General features: G+C 31.8%; 1 protein-coding gene across 3 annotated transcripts; it reads right to left on the bottom strand.

The window, feature by feature from the left end:
- Nucleotides 1-1,339: 1,339 nt before the first annotated feature.
- LOC108204710 (lysine-specific demethylase JMJ31) lies at nt 1,340-17,300 on the bottom strand. Of its 3 annotated transcripts, none has more exons than XR_010286129.1 (16): nt 17,082-17,300; nt 16,910-16,987; nt 16,163-16,246; nt 15,912-16,079; nt 15,737-15,805; nt 13,005-13,131; nt 12,120-12,192; nt 11,885-12,001; nt 8,274-8,393; nt 8,123-8,141; nt 7,388-7,469; nt 6,900-7,225; nt 6,281-6,396; nt 6,095-6,188; nt 4,424-4,579; nt 1,340-1,665 (listed from the first exon to the last, which is right to left on the bottom strand). XR_010286129.1 is itself a non-coding variant. In XM_017374289.2 (15 exons), the coding sequence occupies exons 1-15, from the start codon at nt 17,175-17,177 to the stop codon at nt 4,511-4,513; spliced, it is 1,638 nt and encodes a 545-aa protein (XP_017229778.1). In that variant the 5' UTR covers nt 17,178-17,300; the 3' UTR covers nt 3,443-4,510. The 3 variants fall into 3 exon arrangements, 1 of the variants encoding a protein (XP_017229778.1); XR_010286127.1 differs by having other exon boundaries at nt 1,340-1,608; XM_017374289.2 differs by lacking the exon at nt 1,340-1,665 and having other exon boundaries at nt 3,443-4,579.
- Between the last annotated feature and the right edge of the window lie 5,532 nt (nt 17,301-22,832).

Raw genomic sequence — 22,832 nt, 5'->3', positions numbered from 1 at the left:
CCCACCTCCATAACATAAGTTACAAGAATGAATTCCACTTTAACCCTGCCTTGAGAGAGAGTGATTAGCCAAATAGCTTCAACAACAATGAGACACTTTTTTCCGGGATAAATACAAACTAATTTTGTTTCATCTATTCGAATTTAAAACAAAAGCATAAAAGAAGTGTGGGACACTGCATTCAAATGATTCTCAACACCTGCAACCTTTTTTTTGTTACTGTACTCTATTGTATTTTATTTCGTTTTACATGTGAGAAGGGCCACTTGACATTGAAGAAAACAGATATTCTGTCATACGAGATCAGTGGGTGAGTAGAACAAGTACAAGATGAGCGAAGCAAGTAGTACAAAACAGAATATGAATTTTAACTAGTATCACGAGTAAAAACAACAAGAATCATACATGTCAGTGTACCTTCCTCCACTAAAATAGATGTGGTTGTTGACTATTTTTTTAATTAATGCTTCAATTATTCAGTGGCAGAAATAACCGCATAAATTTACAGTTTATTAGAATGTCACAGAATTGTTCATAGAGAGAGAGATATGGGTTTTTTGACTATTTTAATTACTAATGCTAAACTACTTAGGGGTCGTTTGGTTCATGGGGTATGTGGAATCAGGTATGGGGTTTGTCCATTCCAAACCCATACCTAGTGTTTGGTTGGTGAAAATATAATCTCAAACCCATACCTTAAACCCCTAAGGTATGAGTTTTTGATACCTAGGTGGGGAGGTGGGTATGAGATGGAGGTATGGGTATCCATTCATTTTTGATTATTTTTTCTCTATTTAAGTAATCAAATATTAATGTTTTATACAAAATTAAATCAATGATGCAAAAATATATAACAATAATAATTTTATTAATTTTTTCAATTAATATAAATTAATAACTTATTTTTTACAAAAATTGCATATATTGATTCCGGCACTCAACCAAACACATGATATCAGATATGATACCTCAAACCCATACCAGCTTAACCCGATTCCTCATTCCAACCCGATACCACTCTTCGAACCAAACGACCCCTTAGAGGAACAGGGAGAGGGCAGATGGAGGGGGGAGGGAGAGAGAGTTGATGTAATTATATGATATTAGAGAGATACCGACTTGATGTAATTGTTGATTTTAATGCAATTTCAACTTTTTTAACATAAGATATCTAGACTTTTGTAAAGCCGGGACTATAAAACCTGCAGTAAGCATGAGTATAAAGATGATAGTGTGGGTTTATGTGTGTGAGCGCGCAAGTGCTGCAGGTGGTCCGGGATAGTGTGGTACAAAAAATAAAAGGAAATAAAAGGAGAGAAAAGAAAATAAAGAGAAAAAATAAAAATACAATCAAGAAACATGCAGCATTTCACAAAAGTTAAGGAAAATGTCAACGAGTTTTTGCAAAAGAATAAAGATGCACAACAAAATTTTGAAAGTGTGGAGCACCGCAGCATGTCGTGCTGCTTTTCCCTTCACGGCCTACTGTTTCTTAAATTCCGTGCATGTTACATATCAGTCAGTTTTTTTGGCAGTCATATAAGAAAACAAATGTGTAATACCACTACTACAAACTTTCTCATAACCTCAGGACGCTCTTCCTTGCATCTGTAAATTGTGAAGGACCACATACCCATCAACTTACAGTCTTGTGTGTCCATTGAGCTACTCATCAACCACAGAAACTTGATTCAAATTATCTGAATTAACCTAATATTAAAAAGTACTGCATTTAAGCATGCAATTTTGAGATCTAACCCGCGTTTTTCTCATCAAACCCGACAATGCGTAGTTTGTCAAACTTAAACAGGGTTTGGGAAGGGTAAAATGTACAATTACCATGCATGATGCATCTACTACTCATGGGAGCAACATTTCTCGAGAAAACTGAAATATGAGCTGAAAATATCAGAGCTTAAAAGAAGGTATATTCATTATTGATCACCTATAAAGAGAAGAGAGAGTGGAAGAGTGGTCCTAGGGATTAATGCATTGAAGGACCAGGAATTATAGTATATCCAAAGCTTTTAGAAAGTATGAATGTAAGTTGCAGGGCTTAGGTACAATATATACCATTTGCCTACTAAAAGAGTCTGGCTGCCTCTTTTTATCTTACCCTGCAGCACAACCAGACAAACTAAAAGGGTTCTCTTCTATTCCCTACCCTTTCTCTCTTTCTATCTAACAGAATTCTGCATATGCTATCTTTTATCAAGGAATCTCATTTTCACAACTTCCTAATTTCTTTATTTATTCTCCCCTTCCTTCTACGACCAATAATCACTAAATGCTTTACCCTTTCCCCTGCCGGTGCTCTTGTTGGCTGACCAACAGTCTGGCACAAGTTCAACAGATCATTATCCCCTATAGTAAATTTTTAACGACATACCCTATCCTAAACAGAATACTGACTAGCATAATATTAGAGTATTGACTACTGATCAACATTCATGATTTAGCTCAATATAGAAGAAATCTAATCAAAGAGTTTTAAAATCCTCAAAATTTAAATTTCAGTATTTATATTCCCAGAACCAATCAAATGCATCTCATCTCACTATCTGAGCCAAACTTTTGTTATTTTTGGCGGTCTGAAAGTACTCAGCTACTACTATACCATTACAGTTCAAACTTAAAATTAATATTTATTCAGCAGAATACTTAAATAACAAGTCCTAATATTCAAGACACTGTTTACTATACATCGTATATTCATTTTTACAAGTTCAAAAATACCTTCGCAAACTAAATAGACTTTCAAGTTGGACAATCAAAATTTTTTAAAGTAGGAACTTGACAAAATCTCCCCACAGAGGAAGTAGAATCAAACAATTTGCCTGATTAGGTTCTATTTTAACTGATATAGTGACAAATTCATACTTATAATCAAATGTCATTTTCCGCATTTCTATGTGACTCTTTCTTTCAATCACCTCCTTCAGCATTAAAGTTCAATAAAAAAGTGGTAAATACATGCGTATATCCTACCAAATATGATTTTAATCCTCAATTGTTTGCTTTTGTGATGATGGGATTTGACTTCTGCTTAAAGAAGGAATAGCCAGACCTCTAAAGGCCAAAGAAATGATTCTCTAAATGTGTTTATATTGATATTATTAACAAGCTATGGATTATATTGTTTTATAAAAATTGAAGTTCTAATTGTATGAATCGTATCTGTTACTGGTAAGAGTAAAAGGAATTACGTATTCTGAAAGTAAAAGAACATGCACAAAGAAACATACTTCTCACCACAATAGTGCAGACAGCATTTAAACAGATGAATCAGATAGACAGCGTCATGAAAACAAAAGTTAATAGAATATAACTATTCCATAAGACCAAAAGAACTCATATGTAAAGATGGCCTACGAGAAGCATAAGTGACATAGTTTCTCTACATTAGCAGTCAGCCTATAATCATTGCGCTACATGGGGCCTGTGTTTCTTAGTAGCTTTTACCAACTAAATCAAATAAATTTTAAGAGATCATATAGGTATTGTTTTTGGACCACAAGTGCGTTCAAATTTCACATTAGCATGGCTGCTTATGTGCAACTATTAGATCACAGACAAAAGTTCATCGCTCCCTCTCCTTAAGAGTACTACAAAAGAGACTTTCTCCCATTAGTTCATTTCCTCTCTGAGCCATTACAATCTTTATTAGAGTAATACTAGATAAACTTTAATATCTAATCAACTCGATCTGATTCCGGAAGCAAACTAAAATATCTCTCGAGTCTCATCTATCAAAAGCATTTACTCATATTCCTAAATACTAGCTTAATATATGTGCGATGCAAACGTTTTCTTATAGTTCTTTAAGAATTTTAGGTCATATACTTGTGTTATTTTGTGTGAGAGTATCTTATGACAACTTTAAATTCGTATAATCTGGCGGCAACATGATTAATTGTCATGGTATTATTTATATTTGCCATCCTTATAATTTTGGAATTATTAGGTATGATGTGATATTTTGTGATTGTGATCATTTAAGTATATTATATTACAAAGTTTCAAATGTTAATATTAAAATATTAACATAAAGTGTCAATAGTGGTAGACTGGTAGGTGGTATATCAATATTAAAAATCAAAATATTGTATTTACAAAGAATTAGTAGCTCTGGAGGATCGAATTTAAAACCTTTTCGAGGATATAAATAGAGGGGAAATATTAAAATATCTATGTAAAGCAGTTGTAGTTGTAGAGGATCTCAGTAGAGGGGTCAAGCTAGGTATTTTTAAGTTAATTCTGCAGCATGCTCAAGGATTAGAAGTAGATCTGTTGATAGGCACTGAAATTGTTTTGTGACATTTTAGCAAAAAATGTATTTAAGTTCAAAATTATTTGAAACAGACAAAGAGCTTAAACATACTAAACTTGGAAGTAATATGTAAATATACACGGTAAAACTCACAAGTATGAAAGAATTGCTACTGGTGAGCAATTAATTTGCATACTGAAGTGCCCAGTTGCTTTGAGGGAGTCCCTGTCATTAGATGTTTTATCCAACCCATGGTGTTGATCCATTAAACTTAATTCCCAAATATTTGTCTAGAACGTTTCTGAAAGCCTGTAAAAAAAAAAAGCATCATAACTTGACAGTTTGGTCAAACTTATTTTTTTAAAGACTGAGTGTTCATTACACTTGAATCATCATGTAAAATTATTAATTACCCAGCTGCACATAAATCTGTTGTGTGTGTGTGTGTGTGAAATTTAGCACCTACATGTTTGAAAGGAAGAAAGCGGAAAGTATACAAAGAATAAAGAAGATTCAGAATATGTGGCAACTTTCTTTAGAAGAATCGATACTATCGTCAAAGTTAAATAGGCAGAAAGCAATTAGGCATATTATAGGCTTATAGAGTTATAGCCCTGCGTATACTATACATACTTGTGAAAGTAGAGGCATCTAACTGCAATAACGCAAGTCATGTGAATAAATTATTATAAACCAGAAACTCAAACCAAGTCCCTCAGTAAAACTGCAAAAGTACGAAGACAATGTGCATAGACAACTTTCCCAGGCACCATAAGACTCAAAAACTCACAGCTCTCTCTATCTCTCTCTTTAAATGTTTCATTTGCTTATCTTATTTGGATTGGCTTGAATCGATATATTTTCTGATTATTTATAATTTTTGTTTTGTTGCCTAATGCTTAGGATAAATATTTATATGTATGTTCGCCGTAGCGGCCTGCTAGGGCATTATTGCTATGTTGCTCTATTCTGCTGAAAACTGTATACAATCTATCTACATGACTAATACTAATGTATTATATTACTCTTGGAAAAAACATTTAGCTACACATGTTCTTAATTAATATAGACGTGTTGTGTCACTGTCTATGTGGTGCCTGTGCATTTAAAAATCCATAATCCTAAACATGTATCGTCAATACGGCGATTGTCTCGCCCACCACCTCTCAGTTTATCAATAGAATACCCTTGTTGCCTCGCCTCGCCTTACCCCTTAAACAACACTACATACGAGGCAGCATGTTTACTTCAAAAAGGAGAGGGGAGGTGACACCCTCACGACCTCACCTACCTGAAAGGCAAATAACTAATCCTATACAAAATAGGTTTCCGATCATCCTGATTTTTGTGGCAAATTTGAAGAATATATTTAAAATTAATAGAGTAAGTTTTGCTAATATTGTTTCCTCTCTTTAATTGTTGGCTTTCATTTTCATACCATCTTCCTTCTCATTTCTCCAGCATACATGTTTCAGCTCAAGTTCCAGTATTATGGTCAGGTGACTTCGACTCCTGACGGAAGCTATAACTAGCCATCATACTAACAAAAAAGTAGTCATATTCCCTCTCCATCCATAAATTTTTTGAGAAAATTGGGTAATCAACTAATCATCACGAATAATGGTTCATTAAAGCACTACCAAAACTCAAGGTGTAGCTGAGACTTTTATAGAGATGACTAATGGTTCAGGCTTGCACCAAAAGTGTTTTTGCATAAAACTCCTCTACCATTACCAAAACATATATGCAGTACTCTATTATCGACAAAACATAGATGAAAGACTACAAAGTCAACAATAACATGTAAAAAAAACATTTTAATACCTGAAGTGCAAATGACTCTTTCTGATTCAGTAAAGCATCCATCACGGCAAACTGGTCATCAAATACCCCATAAAAAATCTGATAGAAATCGTTCCTAGAAATGCCACAACAGAGACAGTTGTGGTACTCAGATGAGAATACACACTTACTAAAATTTAAACATTAATTTTGCATGACAATACACACCGATCTTCTTCATCCATTAATTGATCCATCTCTTCCAACCTCCTAGTAAGGACCTCAGCCCCCACTGGCGAAAGCAAGTGCAGAACCAAAGTTTCTAAAGTTCTTGGAAAATTTTGCTGAAAAGTATAGAGTACTATTAATAATAAACAAGGAGAGCTCATGGAAATATATAAACTAATTCAATCTACAGTTTTAGGAAGAACTAGCAACAGCTGCAAATATTAATTATAATGCTGTCACTGGCAGCATCTCTAGGCTAAAAGATACAATCCTAAACATATAATATGAATAAGACCGGATAAACTAAGTGTTGCCAGGGCAGACTGAGAAAGACAAACAGTTTGGAGAACTCTACTAAAATAAACAGTGAGATTCTGGCAAAGCTGAAACATCTGAAACAAAAATTATCTACACCACCAAGTAAACTCAGCTGTAGTGAATCTAGTTACTACTGAAGACAGCATCACAAAAACCTGGATAAGGTAATGTATGAGTCAAGGGTTCCCACAGCACATCAGACAAGTGCATTGCTATGTCATCCCCAGCATAATAGTTTGTATGACTATTCCAAATTAATGGCAAATTTATCAAAAAACTAAACAATGGTATACAAACCCACCGCCATTGCAATCAAGACACTTTGAAGGGTAAGCGGTTGGAGTTTCCAAATGATACTTGCAACTGGATCATCTTCTAAACGACAGGCATCTTTTACACTAAGTTTACTTCCACCTTTTTCTCCAACAGCAAAAACATCTGATGTAGAAGGGTCTGCTGACTGACTCTGATCAGCAGTATTAACAAGGTCATGGACTAAAGACACAAGTGCATGAAGGGACTGCACAGCAAGTGGTTCCAGTTCATGCAACATGGTCTTTTCTTTTAGCTTCTTTGCTTTAGAACCCTTGCTCGAACTGTCTTTGTTCAGAATAGGCACATCATTATCTGCTAGACAGCAATTCATTTATCATTAACCTTTAGATTCAAAGTACTTAAGTTGGCAATAAACAGATACAAGGTGCAGAGATGATAGGTTGCAATTAATTTTCTTATAATAAAAAACAATTGCCTGGAGGACAATATACCAACAACAGAAGAGAAGCAGACCTGTTTTTCTGTTATCCGACTGCTCTATTGTATTTGACATTGTTTGACCCACATGGTTTGGTGCTGTACAAAGCACTTGGTTCTGTCCTGATCATGAGAGCCACAGTCATGATTTCGCAATGCTCAGTGCTATTCCAATTTTAAGAACATTAAAAGTAATACATATGATTTATACAATCAGAACATTGTTTATCATGGTACAAGTTTCGATGACATATTATTCAATATATTATAATAATTAATGCAAAAAATTTACACAGAGTATTAAACATGCAAATTATAGACTTTTAAATAACAGAAACAAAAAGTACGGGGGGCAGAAAAAAATTAGAATATATTAGTATTTAGTACATATTATGAGAGAACAAATAGAATCAGGAATTTAGAAGGGAGCATTTGTTTTGCAAAGCACAAATTAATGCAATTTAATAACTACGGATATACTAAATGAAAGGAAAACGAAAAAACTGGATATTTGAAAATTATTATGCACAAGTATGAACTTCGCAAATTTCACACTTTAGGCAAAACAGATCCACACTTTTTTAAAAAGAAGCAAAAAATCTCCAACTGTTTTGAGTGCACAAAGATACATGTTTAGTGCAATGTTCACGGAGCAGAACAGATATTTGCCAAAAAAAAAGTAAAGATTCTAGAGGAATATATTATTCTGTTGCCACAAAGTTGACAACAAAGGAAAAACAAATAAAGGCAAGAGATACACATGGAACTTACCATTTCTTTGTCAGTTAGTCTTAGTATGGATCAAGAACACAGCATATTATACATGTACAAAAAAGAGAACACATCAGCATTTCATATTAACAAATATTAAAAAAAAATGGAATAATGAAAAGTAAGAACAAGAGTGAAGGACAATAAGCACCTTTTTAATATTCTGCGCATGTAATAAGAATCCATGTGTTCTGACATTGCTAACATCACCTCAGATCGCCACCAAAAGTTCACTGCCATGGTCAGACAATCACTATCCACTTGGTGAAACCTGTGAAAAAGGAAATATAATACCTATATAAGGTATTTTACATAATATACAAGAAATCGGGCCTTGCTTGACACATAGACACTAAGCATCAGGGATTAAGTGAAAAGTTGATTTACATTGGATATCTTTCTTCTGAAAAGCAAAATTAACTTTGGGCCTAACAATATTAACTTCCTTTATTTGTTAGATAAGCAACAATAAGAAATAAGTATAATAAAGAGGATCACAACTCCCTCACCAATGTAGTTGCCCATATATATAATGGGTCCGGGTAGAGCAGGCAATCGGGTCGTGTCGTGCAGTTTCGTGTACTTGAAGGTGAAACCCATATCCGACCCGTTATTAATTTCGTGTACTTGATATAACACCCATATCCGATCTGAAAAGTATTGTGTATTTTCCGTGTACTCTTCGTGTACATTAAATATATTTATATTAATATAATTTGGATTAAAAATATATCGAAAATATATTTTTCTGTATAATACTATTAAATATAAATGAAATATTTATGTTTGCATACAATTCTTTCCAAATTCGTTAATGTATAGTGTATATATATACACAAACACACACATACATAAAAATACAAACACACACATACATAAAAATATATGTCTTTTACATTTAAACATATTTAATTATTTATAAATATATTTATTTCGTGTACTTTTGTGTATTTTTGTGTACCCAAAGAGAACACCCGTATCCGGCCAGTTATTGATCATATATAATTTGGTGTCGGTGTCGTTTCATGTCGTGTACCAAATTGTCAGTTGTAGGTACGGGTCCCTAACATACGAATGCTACTGCATACTACCAGCAGGTTTTTTCCGCTAGATGGCATAATCCTAAAGTTCTGATACTAGTGCAGAATGTTATTCCAAAGGAAAAATGACTCATTCTAGGTTCCAGTGTTTTTTTCTGCTGGTAGTATGCTACTAACATTCGACTGTTCTGGATCAGCTGTCATATATTATATAGAGTTAATTACACTTTGTAACCCCTAGGTTTGCTCCAAACGCAGTTTAGTACCTGAACTTTAAAACGTGGCAATATGCACCCTAAACTTAACATTCCCGTGCAAGTTGTAACCCCTAGTCACTATTCCGTCCAAATCTGCCATTAACTTTAGCTGTTTGAGAGGTAACAGTGTGTATATTAGTTTCTAACAGCTACTTTACCCCTTGTGACTCCTCAAAAATTATGTATTATATTTTGAAATTATTTTTAGACACACGCAATGATGTAAAAAAATTTAAAATAATACCTCAAATACCTCCGCTATGGTTAAATACCTCAAACACTTAAACACTTGACGGAATCCCATTACACTTAAACTCAAATACCTCCGCTATGGTTAAATGAGAAAATATTTTATCAAATTCCGTTGAGAGATCTCCTACCTACGACAAATTTAAAATTTGAAATTCAAATTTAATACTGATTGATTGATTGAGATATGGATAATATAAAAGAAGGAAATCATTTAATTGCATATCTTATTAAATGTACTGATCAAATGCATTAAATATATTACTGCTTGAATGCATTAAATATATGCAGAAGATTACTATAATATCCCTTCTGAATTAGATTTCATTGATTTTTTGATAAATCATAATTTATATTATGATTATAAAATCAAGACTTAATTACTAAAATAAACTATACAACTATTATGTTTTTTTCAATTTAACCATAATAATATATTTATTGCGGGATGATGCAAGTAACTTTAAAAAATTATATTTAGAAAACCCAATCTCACTAATCCATAATCATGGATGGTTAAGTTAAAATTGAGATGTATGCCACATATATTGTCAAGTTATAAATTAATTAGTATATGAATTTATTAATTTTTTTACTATCGAGTTAAAAGGTCAAAATCCTAATTCATATTTTACACAAATATAGAGCGAATCATAATTTATGTTTGAAGGCAGAGGACAATGTTAGCATGATTTTTATGAAACACCTATAGCCTACTAGCTACATGTGTATAATTGTATCGATAATTTTTCATGTGATTTATGATATTTGTATCGAATTTATAAATTTATTCGAACTCTTGATCGCTCTTTTAATCGCTATTATTAATTTTGTCGATATATTACTGCAGCATGGATATGATAATTGTGTTTTGTTCGGATACAACCTACACAAGCACATATAATATATATTGGTATTTTGAGATTTTTGCGTGGTTTTTAGATGATTTTTAATAAATATTATAAATTTTCTTTATGCATTTTGTTAATAATTTGTTTGGACAATAAAACTTTATTGAACTAATATTCATCTAAAAAAACAACCAATTTATATGCTATAATTTTTGATAATAAATATAATTCTTCAACAATATTAATATATATGTGTGTGTGTAATTTTTAAAATAAGATTAAATTCTTACTAATCAAAATAAAATGTAAACTAAATTAAATTAATTATTTATCCGATAATAATTTAAAATTATATTATGACGAACCCTGATAATTCAAATAAAAACAGCCCGCATGGGTTGGTTCAGCTGGTTAAAGAGGGGACTTGTATCCTATTGAACCGAAGGGAGCAGAATTTGTGACTATGCTTCCTGAACCAGAGTCTGTCGCTTAAGTGCGGTTTACCTGGTTCACGTAGTTTGCAGGCTATTCGTGAGCTTGTGTGTTTAACTAGTGCGCACCCGAAGGGTAGCGGCTGCGGGTTCCTATGTAAAAAAAAAACCTAATTGTTTAGTGTGTGTACAATGGATTATGTAAATATTTAAAATAAAATTATAAAAAAATGATATTTTAATAATGTTGCGTAGGACATCCATATACCCATGGTTAGAAATATTTTCAAATTGGGTTCTCTCAGATATGTTTTCTATTAGTTAGTTGCATTTTTCTGCAACAAAATTAAATTTATGGTTGAATTGAAAAAATCACAATAGTTTGATAGTTTTTTCGGTAATTATGTCTAAAATCAACGGTGATTAAGTGGGTTTCTCGGTTTTCTTGATAAACTGAGTTTTCTTAGGATCTTCCTCCTATATATATATATATATATATATATATATATATATATATATATATATATATAACACAAAAGAACCTCGCTCTAGAATAAAGGAACTTGCACTCTCTCACTTACTGCCCAGTGCCTACTCAGGACAATGCAAAAGCTACTACTAAATTTGTCCATAATAATATTCCATTTAAAACGTTTTTAAGTCACAGGCTTATGCCTACTTAGCACTATCATAAAGACTCAAAACTTGATGCTCAAGAAATGCAGAACCGTATATGAGAAATACCGGGAGTAGGTATAATATTTAAATGATATGAGAATTTAGAATAACCATAATGACAACACAAAACAGAATATATGTGTGTGCGTGTGTGTGTGTGTGAAAGTTCTCTCTCCCCTACTAATAATTAAGCAGTTCTGTATTCCAATAGTAAAAAAAGTAGAGTTGTTGAAAGAAGTATAAATAGTAAACTTACCACCCTTCAGGAATGAAAAGTGCATCCCCGGCATGAATAGTGACTTTCTGTGAAATTTTCTCTGAGGTTTCTGCTCTCGGGTGAACTGAAAGATCAGCTTTTCCTAAAGCAACAGCACTATACAGATAAATGAATCATAGATCGACTGCCACAAATATAGAACTCGACGAACATTAAGAGCCACTCTTGTATAGGGCTATAGAGGAAATCTTGTAAAATGACATAAAAGATATACCTGTGGTTTGAAGCCTCCCCGTGCAATGGCATTGGATATAAGCAAGGACTTGCTGAAGGAGGCCATAAGCAAACTGGGAGTACATGATGATGAGAATAATAATAGGATACAGAATAGTAATAGAATTAAATAATAGTAATAGTAATAGAATAATAACTGGGAGTCCTAATTTAGCCATTCACATGTTTCGATTCCAAAATATTATATGTAACCTGGTATAACTTATAACAAAACTAGCAAAAACTTAATTATGACCTGAAAATAAGTGTCAAAATTGTGGAAACTGCCTAAAGCTCTTACTGGTGCAAGTGACAATCCTAAGTTGTAACCAACATTATAGGAAACAATAACTTGGATGTCTAGCCCTTGAAATATATGTGTGACGCCTAAACAGACATTTCAGGCTATTTTAGATTTAAATCTTACAGATACTGTTTGAAATATTTGCAAGAGGTAGGACATTTTGATGTATATGGTAGATAACCATACGCAGTCCTTTCAAGAGAAAAAAAAGAAAAAGAATTAAGCATCTACTCGGTGCAAGGTATCAAAATGCTTAAGAAACTCAAAATACAGTTAAGTAAAGAAAGATCTTCAAGGTCATATTATTCTAATTTGTTGTACAGTTTAATAACTAGTATTCCTACATTATTCTGTCGTCCAGGTCTATTGATACTTTAATAGATAAAAGATGTTAACATGGCCATATATTAACAATAGGTTCATAAAATAACATATACCATATCTACCTTCTCAAATTAATGAATGGATTGTCAACTGGTCATAAAAAGTGAAAAAGAGCACATAGGAGCTGGCTATCAGAAGAACCTTTTGAACTCATTAATCAAAACAACAAAAACATGTATGGATGGTTAAAAGACAAACCTTGTTTACATCCACTGACTACACAGAGAACGTTATGATGTGGATCATAGTGAGTACTTGATCTAGCTCGGGCACTGTTCATCCACAAATTGATAGAAGCCAAGGATTTTGCCTCCAAAAACTCAGGCTATCCAAATAAACAAATAGGCAGGTGTCAATACTGGAGGTCGCCCTTGCTGTGTAGTATATTTAAGATTGAAGTATTCTTTTATTCACAAAATAAAAGAAGCATTTTCTTTCTCATAAATATACAAAAATATATGGTTCCAAAGAAGATAGCAGGTTACCATATGACATGATAGACTGTTGTATTGTGATTGAACACTATTATCATCACTAAAATATACTCCCTCCGTCCCCCTCAATTGTTTACATTGGAGGGGGACACGGAGACCAAGACAATGTATGAAAAATGAGTAAAGTTAGATGAAAAGTGGGTAAAGTGGTGGGACCTATCAATATTTAATAATAGATTTGAGATAGTGGAGGAAAGTAGTGGGTGTAATAGTAGTTTTTATTGTTAAATATGAGATAGTGGGGGAAGATAGTGGGTGTAATGATGAGAAAAACTTACTATTTATGGTAATGTAAAGAAATGAGAGGGACATCCCAAAATAGTAACTGTAAACAAATGAGAGGGACAGAGGGAGTATGTATTTATATTATTATATCCTTATATATAATAAGCACAAGGAGGATAATTTGGTTGTTTGGTATTGTACCGTATGAACACTCAAATCTTATTGTATGATAAATGGTTAAGATGTAAAAAAAAAATTATTTATTTGTAATTTATATATAAAACAAAATCGGTCTTTCTAGGGCACACAATAGAACTAAATTTGATGAGTTTGGTGGATTTTTATTGGTGGAATTGGTGTGAATGCAAGGGGGTCCATCCATATTCATGATTAGATGACCAATGAAAATGCATCAAACTCATAGGACTTAGTGCTTATGGTGTGCCCATGGGCACACCATAGAAAAATCCAAACAATATATATATATTCAATTTTCTAAATTAAATAGGCACACCATAGAAAATTCCAAATATATATATATATATATATATTTACAATTTCTAAATTAAATAGGAGTAGGTTTGGTAAACAGAATACGTCTCCTATTCTTTTTTATGTTCTGAACAAAATAGAAGGAAATTTTGTAAAAAACATATAGAATTAGCTTTTCAATTAGAATACGACTTTTATTCTTTGTGTTCTAAATGCCACAGAATAAATACAAATCAATGAATCTTATTGTTCGATAAACGGTTAAGATTATATAATAATAGTATATATTTATATATAATATTTAAATATAATTTATACTTTCTATGTTCTAAATTAAATAGAATTAGAGTTTGTATGAACCGTTAGATCTTATTGTTTGATAAACGGCTAAGATTATATAAAAATAAAATATATATATGTGTGTGTGTGTGATATTTAAATATAAAACGAAACTCATATTTTCGATTTTCCAAATCAAGTAAAAGTAGGTTTTGTAAATTGAATATGTCTCCTATTCTTTTTTATGTTCTGAACAAAATAGAAGGAAATTTTGTAAATCAAATAGAATAAGCTTTTGCAATTAGAATACGACTTGTATTCTTTATGTGTTCCAACTGCCATAAAATAAATACGAACCGGCAGATCTTATTGTTTAATAAACGGTTAAGATTATTTGATAAAATAATATATTCATATATAATATTTAAATATAAAATATAACTTATACATTTTACATTCTAAATAAAATAGAATTAGATTTTGTAAACTTTTTATGTTTTATTTTCACTGATATGAAAATCTTGACTTAAATCGTATATAAATCAGCGTATAAAACATAAGTAAGATAATTCAAAAGGAGAATCAAATAATGATATATTATATTATCTATAGTAATACAAATTTATTATTAAAAATATCCGGAAATCATATGAATTAATGAATTATTAAAATAAACATAATTTTTAAAAATATCTGTGCATAGCACGGGTTATAAGATAGTATTATTAAAGCTAAACATAAAAATGTGTGGTGGTTGGTTTCTAGTTCGGTACAATGAATTATAACCATTAGATCACTTCAATCAAATTGATTGAAACCGTTAAATTGAAATTTCTATATTTCATTATCTATACTGCGAAAGGTCCAAGGTTCGAATCAAACATGTTAAAATATTTATATTATACTCCCTCCGTCCCACCAGGTTCTTTACGCTACTTTTGAGCACGCATTTTGAGACTCCTATAAAATATAGTTTCATAATGGGTTTTTTTCAAAAAAAAAATCCTGAAAAAAAGTTTGACGTTTAAATTTTTATTCAAAAAAAAAATAAATTAAAAAAACGTTATTGAACTATACTTTATAAGAGTCTCAAAATGCGTGCAAACAGTGAACGTAAACATCCTGGTGGGACGGAGGGAGTAATATCTATCTAAAATATTTAAAAAAATAATGTTCAAATCCCATAAACTGTATATTAAATTTATGTACTAGATATTATTTAATTGAAAATACAAAAAAAAGTGTATTGTTATATTATATATTAATTTGATTAAAAATTATAATTTATTATTAACATTAGATTTATTAAAATTATTAAAATGTGTGTGTGTGTGTGTGTGTAAAGTAAAGAAACCCCATGCATGACACGGGTTATAAGCTAGTATAAATAACATAGGAACTAATGATTTACAAACAAATATATGATGAAGGAACACAAACCAGCTTAATGTCTTCCCTAAGAGTAGGCAATTGAACTCTTTCCTCATGCTCAGTGTTCATAATAGAAACCTGCATCGTAGAGTTCAAGTTCCAACTTCAATATATGTGCTAAATAATCTACCTAGTGAATACTCCGTAAGTTGTGTTATAAATATATAGGGGAAGAGTACTCAACCTGCGCTAAATAAACTTGCTTGTTATCATCTTCGGATGCTATACATATTTGGCTTGATTCATCTGATGGCATGTCTTTTTCTGACTTACAGCAAGCACCTGAATTACTATCAATGTCTCCGTGCAGCTCCTTGCAAAATCCTATAAATGTAGAGAAGGGCAATGGAACCTGCAAGGAATGCAAATACAAAGGATGCGTGAGGAACAGATACTTAGACCTACTTTCAAAAAGCGGAGAAATTAGACACGTACCCTATCATGCCTTCTGATATCACCATAAAATACTGGTGCAGATTTGGATAGCATAGCATCCACAACTGATGACCCCACTCGTCCCTAAGTATGTATTCAAAAAGATGCAGACAACAAGAGACACCGGTTTAATCTTAAAAAGGCACTAAAAAAATTGATGAAGTGCAATAGCACATTGGCTATATAATACCGTACTTGTATCAATTCCAAGATTATCTGATTAAGCCACATATAACTCAATTCAGTGAAGCACAGCAAAATATATGTTCATTCGTAAAATCAAAATGCAATAACCAATAATATAAATAAATAGAAGACAGTGTTGAATTAATTAATTGTTTCATCTCTAGCAAAAACAATCAGTAGCACACAGTTCATAAACATGTCTAGTGTCAGATGAAGTAAAACTACATTGACTAGTACGCACATCATGAACCTATATGTGCAAAAACAGTAAAAACTCTATAAACTAATAGCCTCGGGTGCTGAGAATTCAATCAGTCTATCAAGCTCAAAAATGCATTGTCCGTATTGTTTTGGGACCAGGAGATTAAAATTATCGAGTTTAATAATTAATCCATAATTAATCCAGGTTCAACTGCACTAACTATCAATCATTTATATCCGAACATAATAGAATTATTCCAGTGTACAATTAGCTTACAGCGGCGTAATTATTTTATAAATAAAATTAAACAATCAAGTGAAAATCGAAACAAGTGAACACGCACAAATGTAAAAATTTACCTGCAAGTAGTCAAGGCCGCCATTGGATGGATTCCAGAGAGTAAAAGCCTTCCAATTCTTAACGCATCCAACAAACACCTACGCAGTAAAAAAGTGAAAACAAATTGTTATCATCTATGTTAGTTAAAATTGGCGGTGAGTGAGGGTTTATGATTAGAAGAAGAGGAATTACAGCGGGGACGTTTCTGAGTTCGATTTGAGAAGCGAATTCCTCGGGTGTTGGAATGTTCTGGAAGGTTCGAATGCGGAGGCACTCTTGTTTCTCCATTCTTTTTTAGCGGAGTTTGGAGAGGGAAGGGGACAATGGGAAGGCGCTCGATTTCGGCAACAAACTGCAGAGAGAAAAGAAAAATAAATTAAAGGCATACGCAGCTGAAGGGAAATAGAAAGGTGGTTTTATTTTCTTTCTTTTTGCTGGTGCTCCCTTTGTGAGAAAAATTATTGAGCAACTTTTCTCTCACGAATGTTTTTAAAATTTAAATATTATTATAAAATTTTATTCTATATATGATATAAATTATGTAAAAATAAATAAAATATAAGAAAATATCTTTCAATACTTGTCCCAAATATATTGAAATACGATGAAAAAAGAATGAAAGAACTATTTTTTTAGAGACGGGTTTATAATTCTTTATCTCTTTACACGTTTGCATTCGTATAGGAAAAAAATATTAGATTCTTTTCCCGTATATAGTGATGAATATTTTTTCACAAATTATAAATATATTTAATTAAAATTAGGAAGATTCACTTTCTTAGCGCTCATGTTGGCTAGTAAAGTGCGTTGTTTGATCAAGAAAAGAGAAATACAAAGTAATATGTGATTAATTTGAACATTTAAAATAGCTAAACGACATCGAATATGGACATATCCAGGAAAAAAAAAAAAAAAAAAGAAGCGCAGTGACAAAACATTCGTCCATGTCAAGACATGAATATATTTGAAGAAAAATGAAGGTTAGCAACGAAATCACTTGTAAAAAAGATTGGCGGGATGTAAACAAATCAATGTCTATGGAAGAGGAAAAGAGTATTGACGATGTTAATAAGAAAGACACCTATCAATCAATAACGAATCATAAAACAACGGGGTGAATGAATTGTTGAAAGTGATAATATGGATAATATAATTTGATCGGTTACCAAAAACATGACTTTTCATATACAACTCATACTTCAAAACCCATAAACCATATTATTTGTGTTCAATTTTCTGATTTTGAGTTAAAATTTAATGTTATGGTCAAAATTAGTTAAGACCTTGGACCAGATATATGCTTAGCTGAACTAAACTAATGTTAATGAGGCCAGAGCCTATATCTTTTGTCCAAGAGCGTGTTTGCTCAAACAAAAAGAAGAGGAGTGGCCCATGATGTAGAACAAGTCAATTGGATGCATTTTGAGCAAAGCAGGAGGGGTGGCCCTTTCTGTGTGAAAACGCTTAGGGTGCGCCTTTGGAGATCTGGATCCTATGAAATGGTGTATGGCCGAATGTGTGGAAGAAGCCCTCTCTTTGATGAAGAATATGTCGTTATGAATATTATCCTTCCGGGAGATATGAAGACCTAGGCACTTCGAAATTATCTAGCATGATCTATAATCCTCAATCTTGTCTTCAGTCGGGTTGTCCTCGTGCGTGGGTTTGAGATAATCATGATTTTTATCGAAAATCTTTCGGGGAAATATGAAGAACGATCACATATCTTAATCATATAGTCTCACTGATTATCCTCATTGGAGGATTGATATGATCATAAGTCCCGGTAGTTTAGGAGTAGACCCTACCCCATACCTTGTGGATACTCCTCACTAGGAGGGGGGGACTCGTCCATGCACATCGAGGATGATCATGACTATATCGGACGCCTCTTTCCATAATACGAAGAGTAGCGGTTAGTGTTGTCTCCGATAGGCATAGATAACGTCGAATACGTGATATACTTGGATTAGTAGTAATGTATTGACATTCACGGCTAGTCCTTGGTGGGATAGACTCTCCTTTTGAGCGTGTCAAAACCGAATCAGTAGAATACCTTAGAAGACTAGTCTATAAGCCACAATCTTAGCTACGAAGAATCAAAGTCAGATTTTATCATTGATTCCACGAGCCAAATAGCAAGTTCTAGTATCCATGTTAAAGCCCAAAACTCGTCCATACACATCGAGGATGATCATGACTATATCGGACACTTATTTTCATAATACGAAGAGTAGCGGTTAATGTTATATCTGATGGTCATAGATAATGCCGAATTTGTGATATACTTGGATTAGGAGCAATGTTTTGAGCTTCACGGCTAGTCCTTGGTGGGATGGACTCTCCCTTCAAGTATATCCAAACCGAATCAGTAGAATACCTTAGAAGACTAGTTTATAAGCCACAATCTTAGCTACGAAGAATCAAGGTCAGATTTTATCATTGATTCCACGAGCCAAATAGCAAGTTCTGGTAACCATGTTAATTTCCAAAACAAGATCTACTCTCTTATGTTACCATTTTTTGATTTTGGGTAATTTGACTTTTCGACTTTAACGGAGTGATCAAATTAAGTTAATTAATGATCAGTTTGAGTAAAATCTGTAATGAGTGATGTACTTGAGTTTTTTATACGTAGTCAATCACCTACTATTTAATCCCATATTGATATTGGAATATTGGTTAATAAATAACTTAAAAACTACTCCTTCCGTCCCAGCCATTTGTATACAAATGGTTGGGACACGGAGACCAAGAAAAATTGTAAAAAATGAGTAAAGTTAGATGAAAAGTGAGTATAATCGTGGGACCCATTCATATTTAATACTAATAGATTTGAGATAGTGAGGAATGTAGTGGGTGTAATAGTGTTTATATTATTATAGCATAAAGATGGTGTAAGAAAGTAGTTTGTGTTATAGTGTTTTATATTATTAAAAGTTACTATTTTCAGAATGTATACAATTGGTGGGACGTCCCAAAAAAGAAACTGTATACAAATGAATGAGATAGGGGGAGTACTGATATTTTTAATGAGTATATTGAACTTTGTAACCACATACTTTGGCTGATTAGCAAATCAGTCCCCACACTCTGAAACGTGACAGTTTGTAACCTTAAGTTTCATTTAGCTTTCGGTTTGTAACCCTGGCCCACACATCCGTTAAAAACTGCCATTAATTTTAACTGTTTGAGAGGTAACAGTGTGTATATTAGTTTCTAACAACTACTTTACTCCACGTGACCCCTCAAAATTTATGTATCATATTTGGAAATTAATATTTCTGAACACACACAACGATGTAAAATAATTTAAAATAATTTTTAAAATACGTATTTAGATTTAGAAACTGAAAATTTAATTATTTTTACATAAATGATGTAACTTATTTTAAAATTTTAAAACAAATACATATTTTAAAAATTATTTGTAATTTAATATATATTGTTGTGTGTGTTAAGAAATAATTTTAAAATACAATACATAAATTTTGAGAGGTCACAAGAGGTAAAATAGCTGTCAGAAACTAATATACACACTGTTACCTCTCAAACAGTTAAAATTAACGGTTGTATTTAACAGATGTGTGGGCCAGAGTTACAAACCGAAAGCTAAATGAAACTTAAAGTTACAAACTATCACGTTTCAAAATGTGGGATCTAATTTACTAATAAGTCAAAGTGCAGGGTTACAAAGTGCAATGAGCTCATTTTTATAAAATAAAAGGGTTAAATATCAATCAGGTGACTCATTACAGCCCGATGACTCAAGTTGGTCACTGATTGAAAAAGTGACTCAAATGAGTTACTCATTTAAAATTTTTTATCAAAAATATCACTCTATCGTTAGTTGAAATTCTGAAAGTATTATATATTAAGTTTCACACATTTTTTATGAATGATATTACATCCAAATGAAAGGTTCCGAGTTCTACTATTTTAACTAATATTATTAGATTTTTAAAATTTTATCAATTATTTATTTTTATTTAAATCAAATAAAACAATCAAAAAATTAAAGATAAATAGTTGACAAAATTTTAAAAATCCAACAAAATTAGCTAAAATAGTAGAACTCGATACCTTTCATTTAGATGCAATACCATTCATAAAAAAATGTGTGAAACTCAATATATAATACTTTCAGAATTTCGACTAACGATAGAGTGATATTTTTGATAAAAAATTTTAAATGAGAAACTCATTTGAGTCACTTTTTCAATCAGTGACCAACTCCAGTCATCGGGCTGTAATGAGTCATCTCATTGATATTTAACCCTAAAATAAAATAATTTCAAGATAAGCACAAACTTGTGCGCCCGCTCCTAATATTTGAACCAGAGCTGCCAAAGACGTGTGGGTCCATTTACACTTTTTTGGCATCTTATTCAACTGCAAAATCTTCAAAAATTGTTTTCGTCAGCATATACAGTTTAAAATCAATTATCTTGTCACTTGTCAAGCACCTCGCCCTCTTCCCACGATACATCCACAACCCGAGTCCTTGGTTGACTCTGATGCCAAAATTAGATTAGTATATTAGCGTGCTTAGGAACAAGGAGAAGCTGGGTTGGCCGAGTTTTTGTGTCCGGTTTTAATTTTTCGATATTAATTTATACTAAAATTTTATCTATAAATAAGAAATTAGCTTGAAACTAGAAAGAAATTAGAAATTGACTTGCATCAGAAGTTGGTAACATGTATTTTATAATTGACTTAATTTATTTTTATAATTTAATAAAAATAATTTCAACACCAAAATAAATAGTTTATCAAATTTATCTTTTTAATAATTTATGTCTTTTGTAATATAAATGACCTAAATGGATAATTTAAATTAAGCATTTATCATATTAAGTCAATATAACCCATCTTTTAAAATATAAGAACATAAAGATTTTTAAACATTGCAAAAACATAAAAAAAATATTATTCGACAATACTTTAACTAAGATGATAATTTTTTTTTTTTTTTTATGTTTTTGCAAGGTTTAAAAATCTTTTGCAATATTTAAAATGCGAGTCTTTATTAGTATTAATTGAAAGCAACCTTTTAGAGAAACTATAAACAAACTCTGCATCGAGTAATTAAAATTAAGGTAAAAATTCATAACATCGTGTTCAATCTTTAAGCATGATTTACTGTTCCCTCACATGCACGAATAAAACCTAATAAATAATAATTAAAATTCAGTTTTCAATTTTTTATAATCAACAGTAGGTGACAACGTTATTTAAAAAAAAAAAACAGTAGGTGACAACGTCAAACAATTATATCTTTTGTACATTAAAGAGTTTGCAACGCTCGAAATAATGAAATGATTAATACACATATCTACAAGGTGTCCTCTATAAATAAATTTAATATATATATATAGTTTCTTATCAACAGGAAAACGAAAAATATAGATTATTTTATTATGTTTACAACTATAAACTTATACAGTAAACATGTATCATTTTCTTTTTATTGGCCTTTACATAATATAAATATAAACCTTAAGTGTGGTTTTTCCCCCTAATTAATTGGAGTATATATTTTTTTGCTTTTAATTCTTATCCACTTTAGCATTCAACATCGTTTTTGGTATTAAATTGACGCCTTCACTTGCTTGGAATCCTTCTTATTTACCTAACCCCTTTCTGCAATCCAATTTGATGAAAAGAAATGCTACATATGCAGGATTGGTGCTGCAATTTGACCATGACGTTTTAGACTTTTTTATTCCGACATTATCAAAAACAATATGAATGATTCGCTTTTCAAATATGATCGATGAAGTAATTATATTTAACTAAAGAAAGGTGTTTAAGTTTATTTCAAATATTTTTTAAATTTAAATCGAGTTACTGAGAATAAATTTGAGTTCAATATAAACAAAAATTTAATTTGATGCAATCCCTGGAAAAATCAGATTCAGTTTTAGGATTTAAATTGGGGGG

The sequence above is a fragment of the Daucus carota genome, chromosome 1 (assembly GCF_001625215.2).
Source record: "Daucus carota subsp. sativus chromosome 1, DH1 v3.0, whole genome shotgun sequence".
NCBI classification, from domain to species: Eukaryota; Viridiplantae; Streptophyta; class Magnoliopsida; order Apiales; family Apiaceae; genus Daucus; species Daucus carota.
The sequence above is the reverse complement of the archived record's forward strand: the minus strand, read 5'-3'. Positions and strand labels throughout refer to the sequence as shown.

Excerpts from the sequence above, each read along its gene's own strand:
- LOC108204710 (XM_017374289.2), bottom strand. The coding sequence starts at position 17,177 with ATGGAGAAACAAGAGTGCCTCCGCATTCGAACCTTCCAGAACATTCCA. Across the intron at positions 15,806-15,911 it reads AGCAAGTTTATTTAGCGCAG|GTTTCTATTATGAACACTGA; the intron begins GTTGAGTACTCT and ends TCTACGATGCAG. Across the intron at positions 12,193-13,004 it reads AGTCAGTGGATGTAAACAAG|TTTGCTTATGGCCTCCTTCA; the intron begins GTTTGTCTTTTA and ends ATGTACTCCCAG.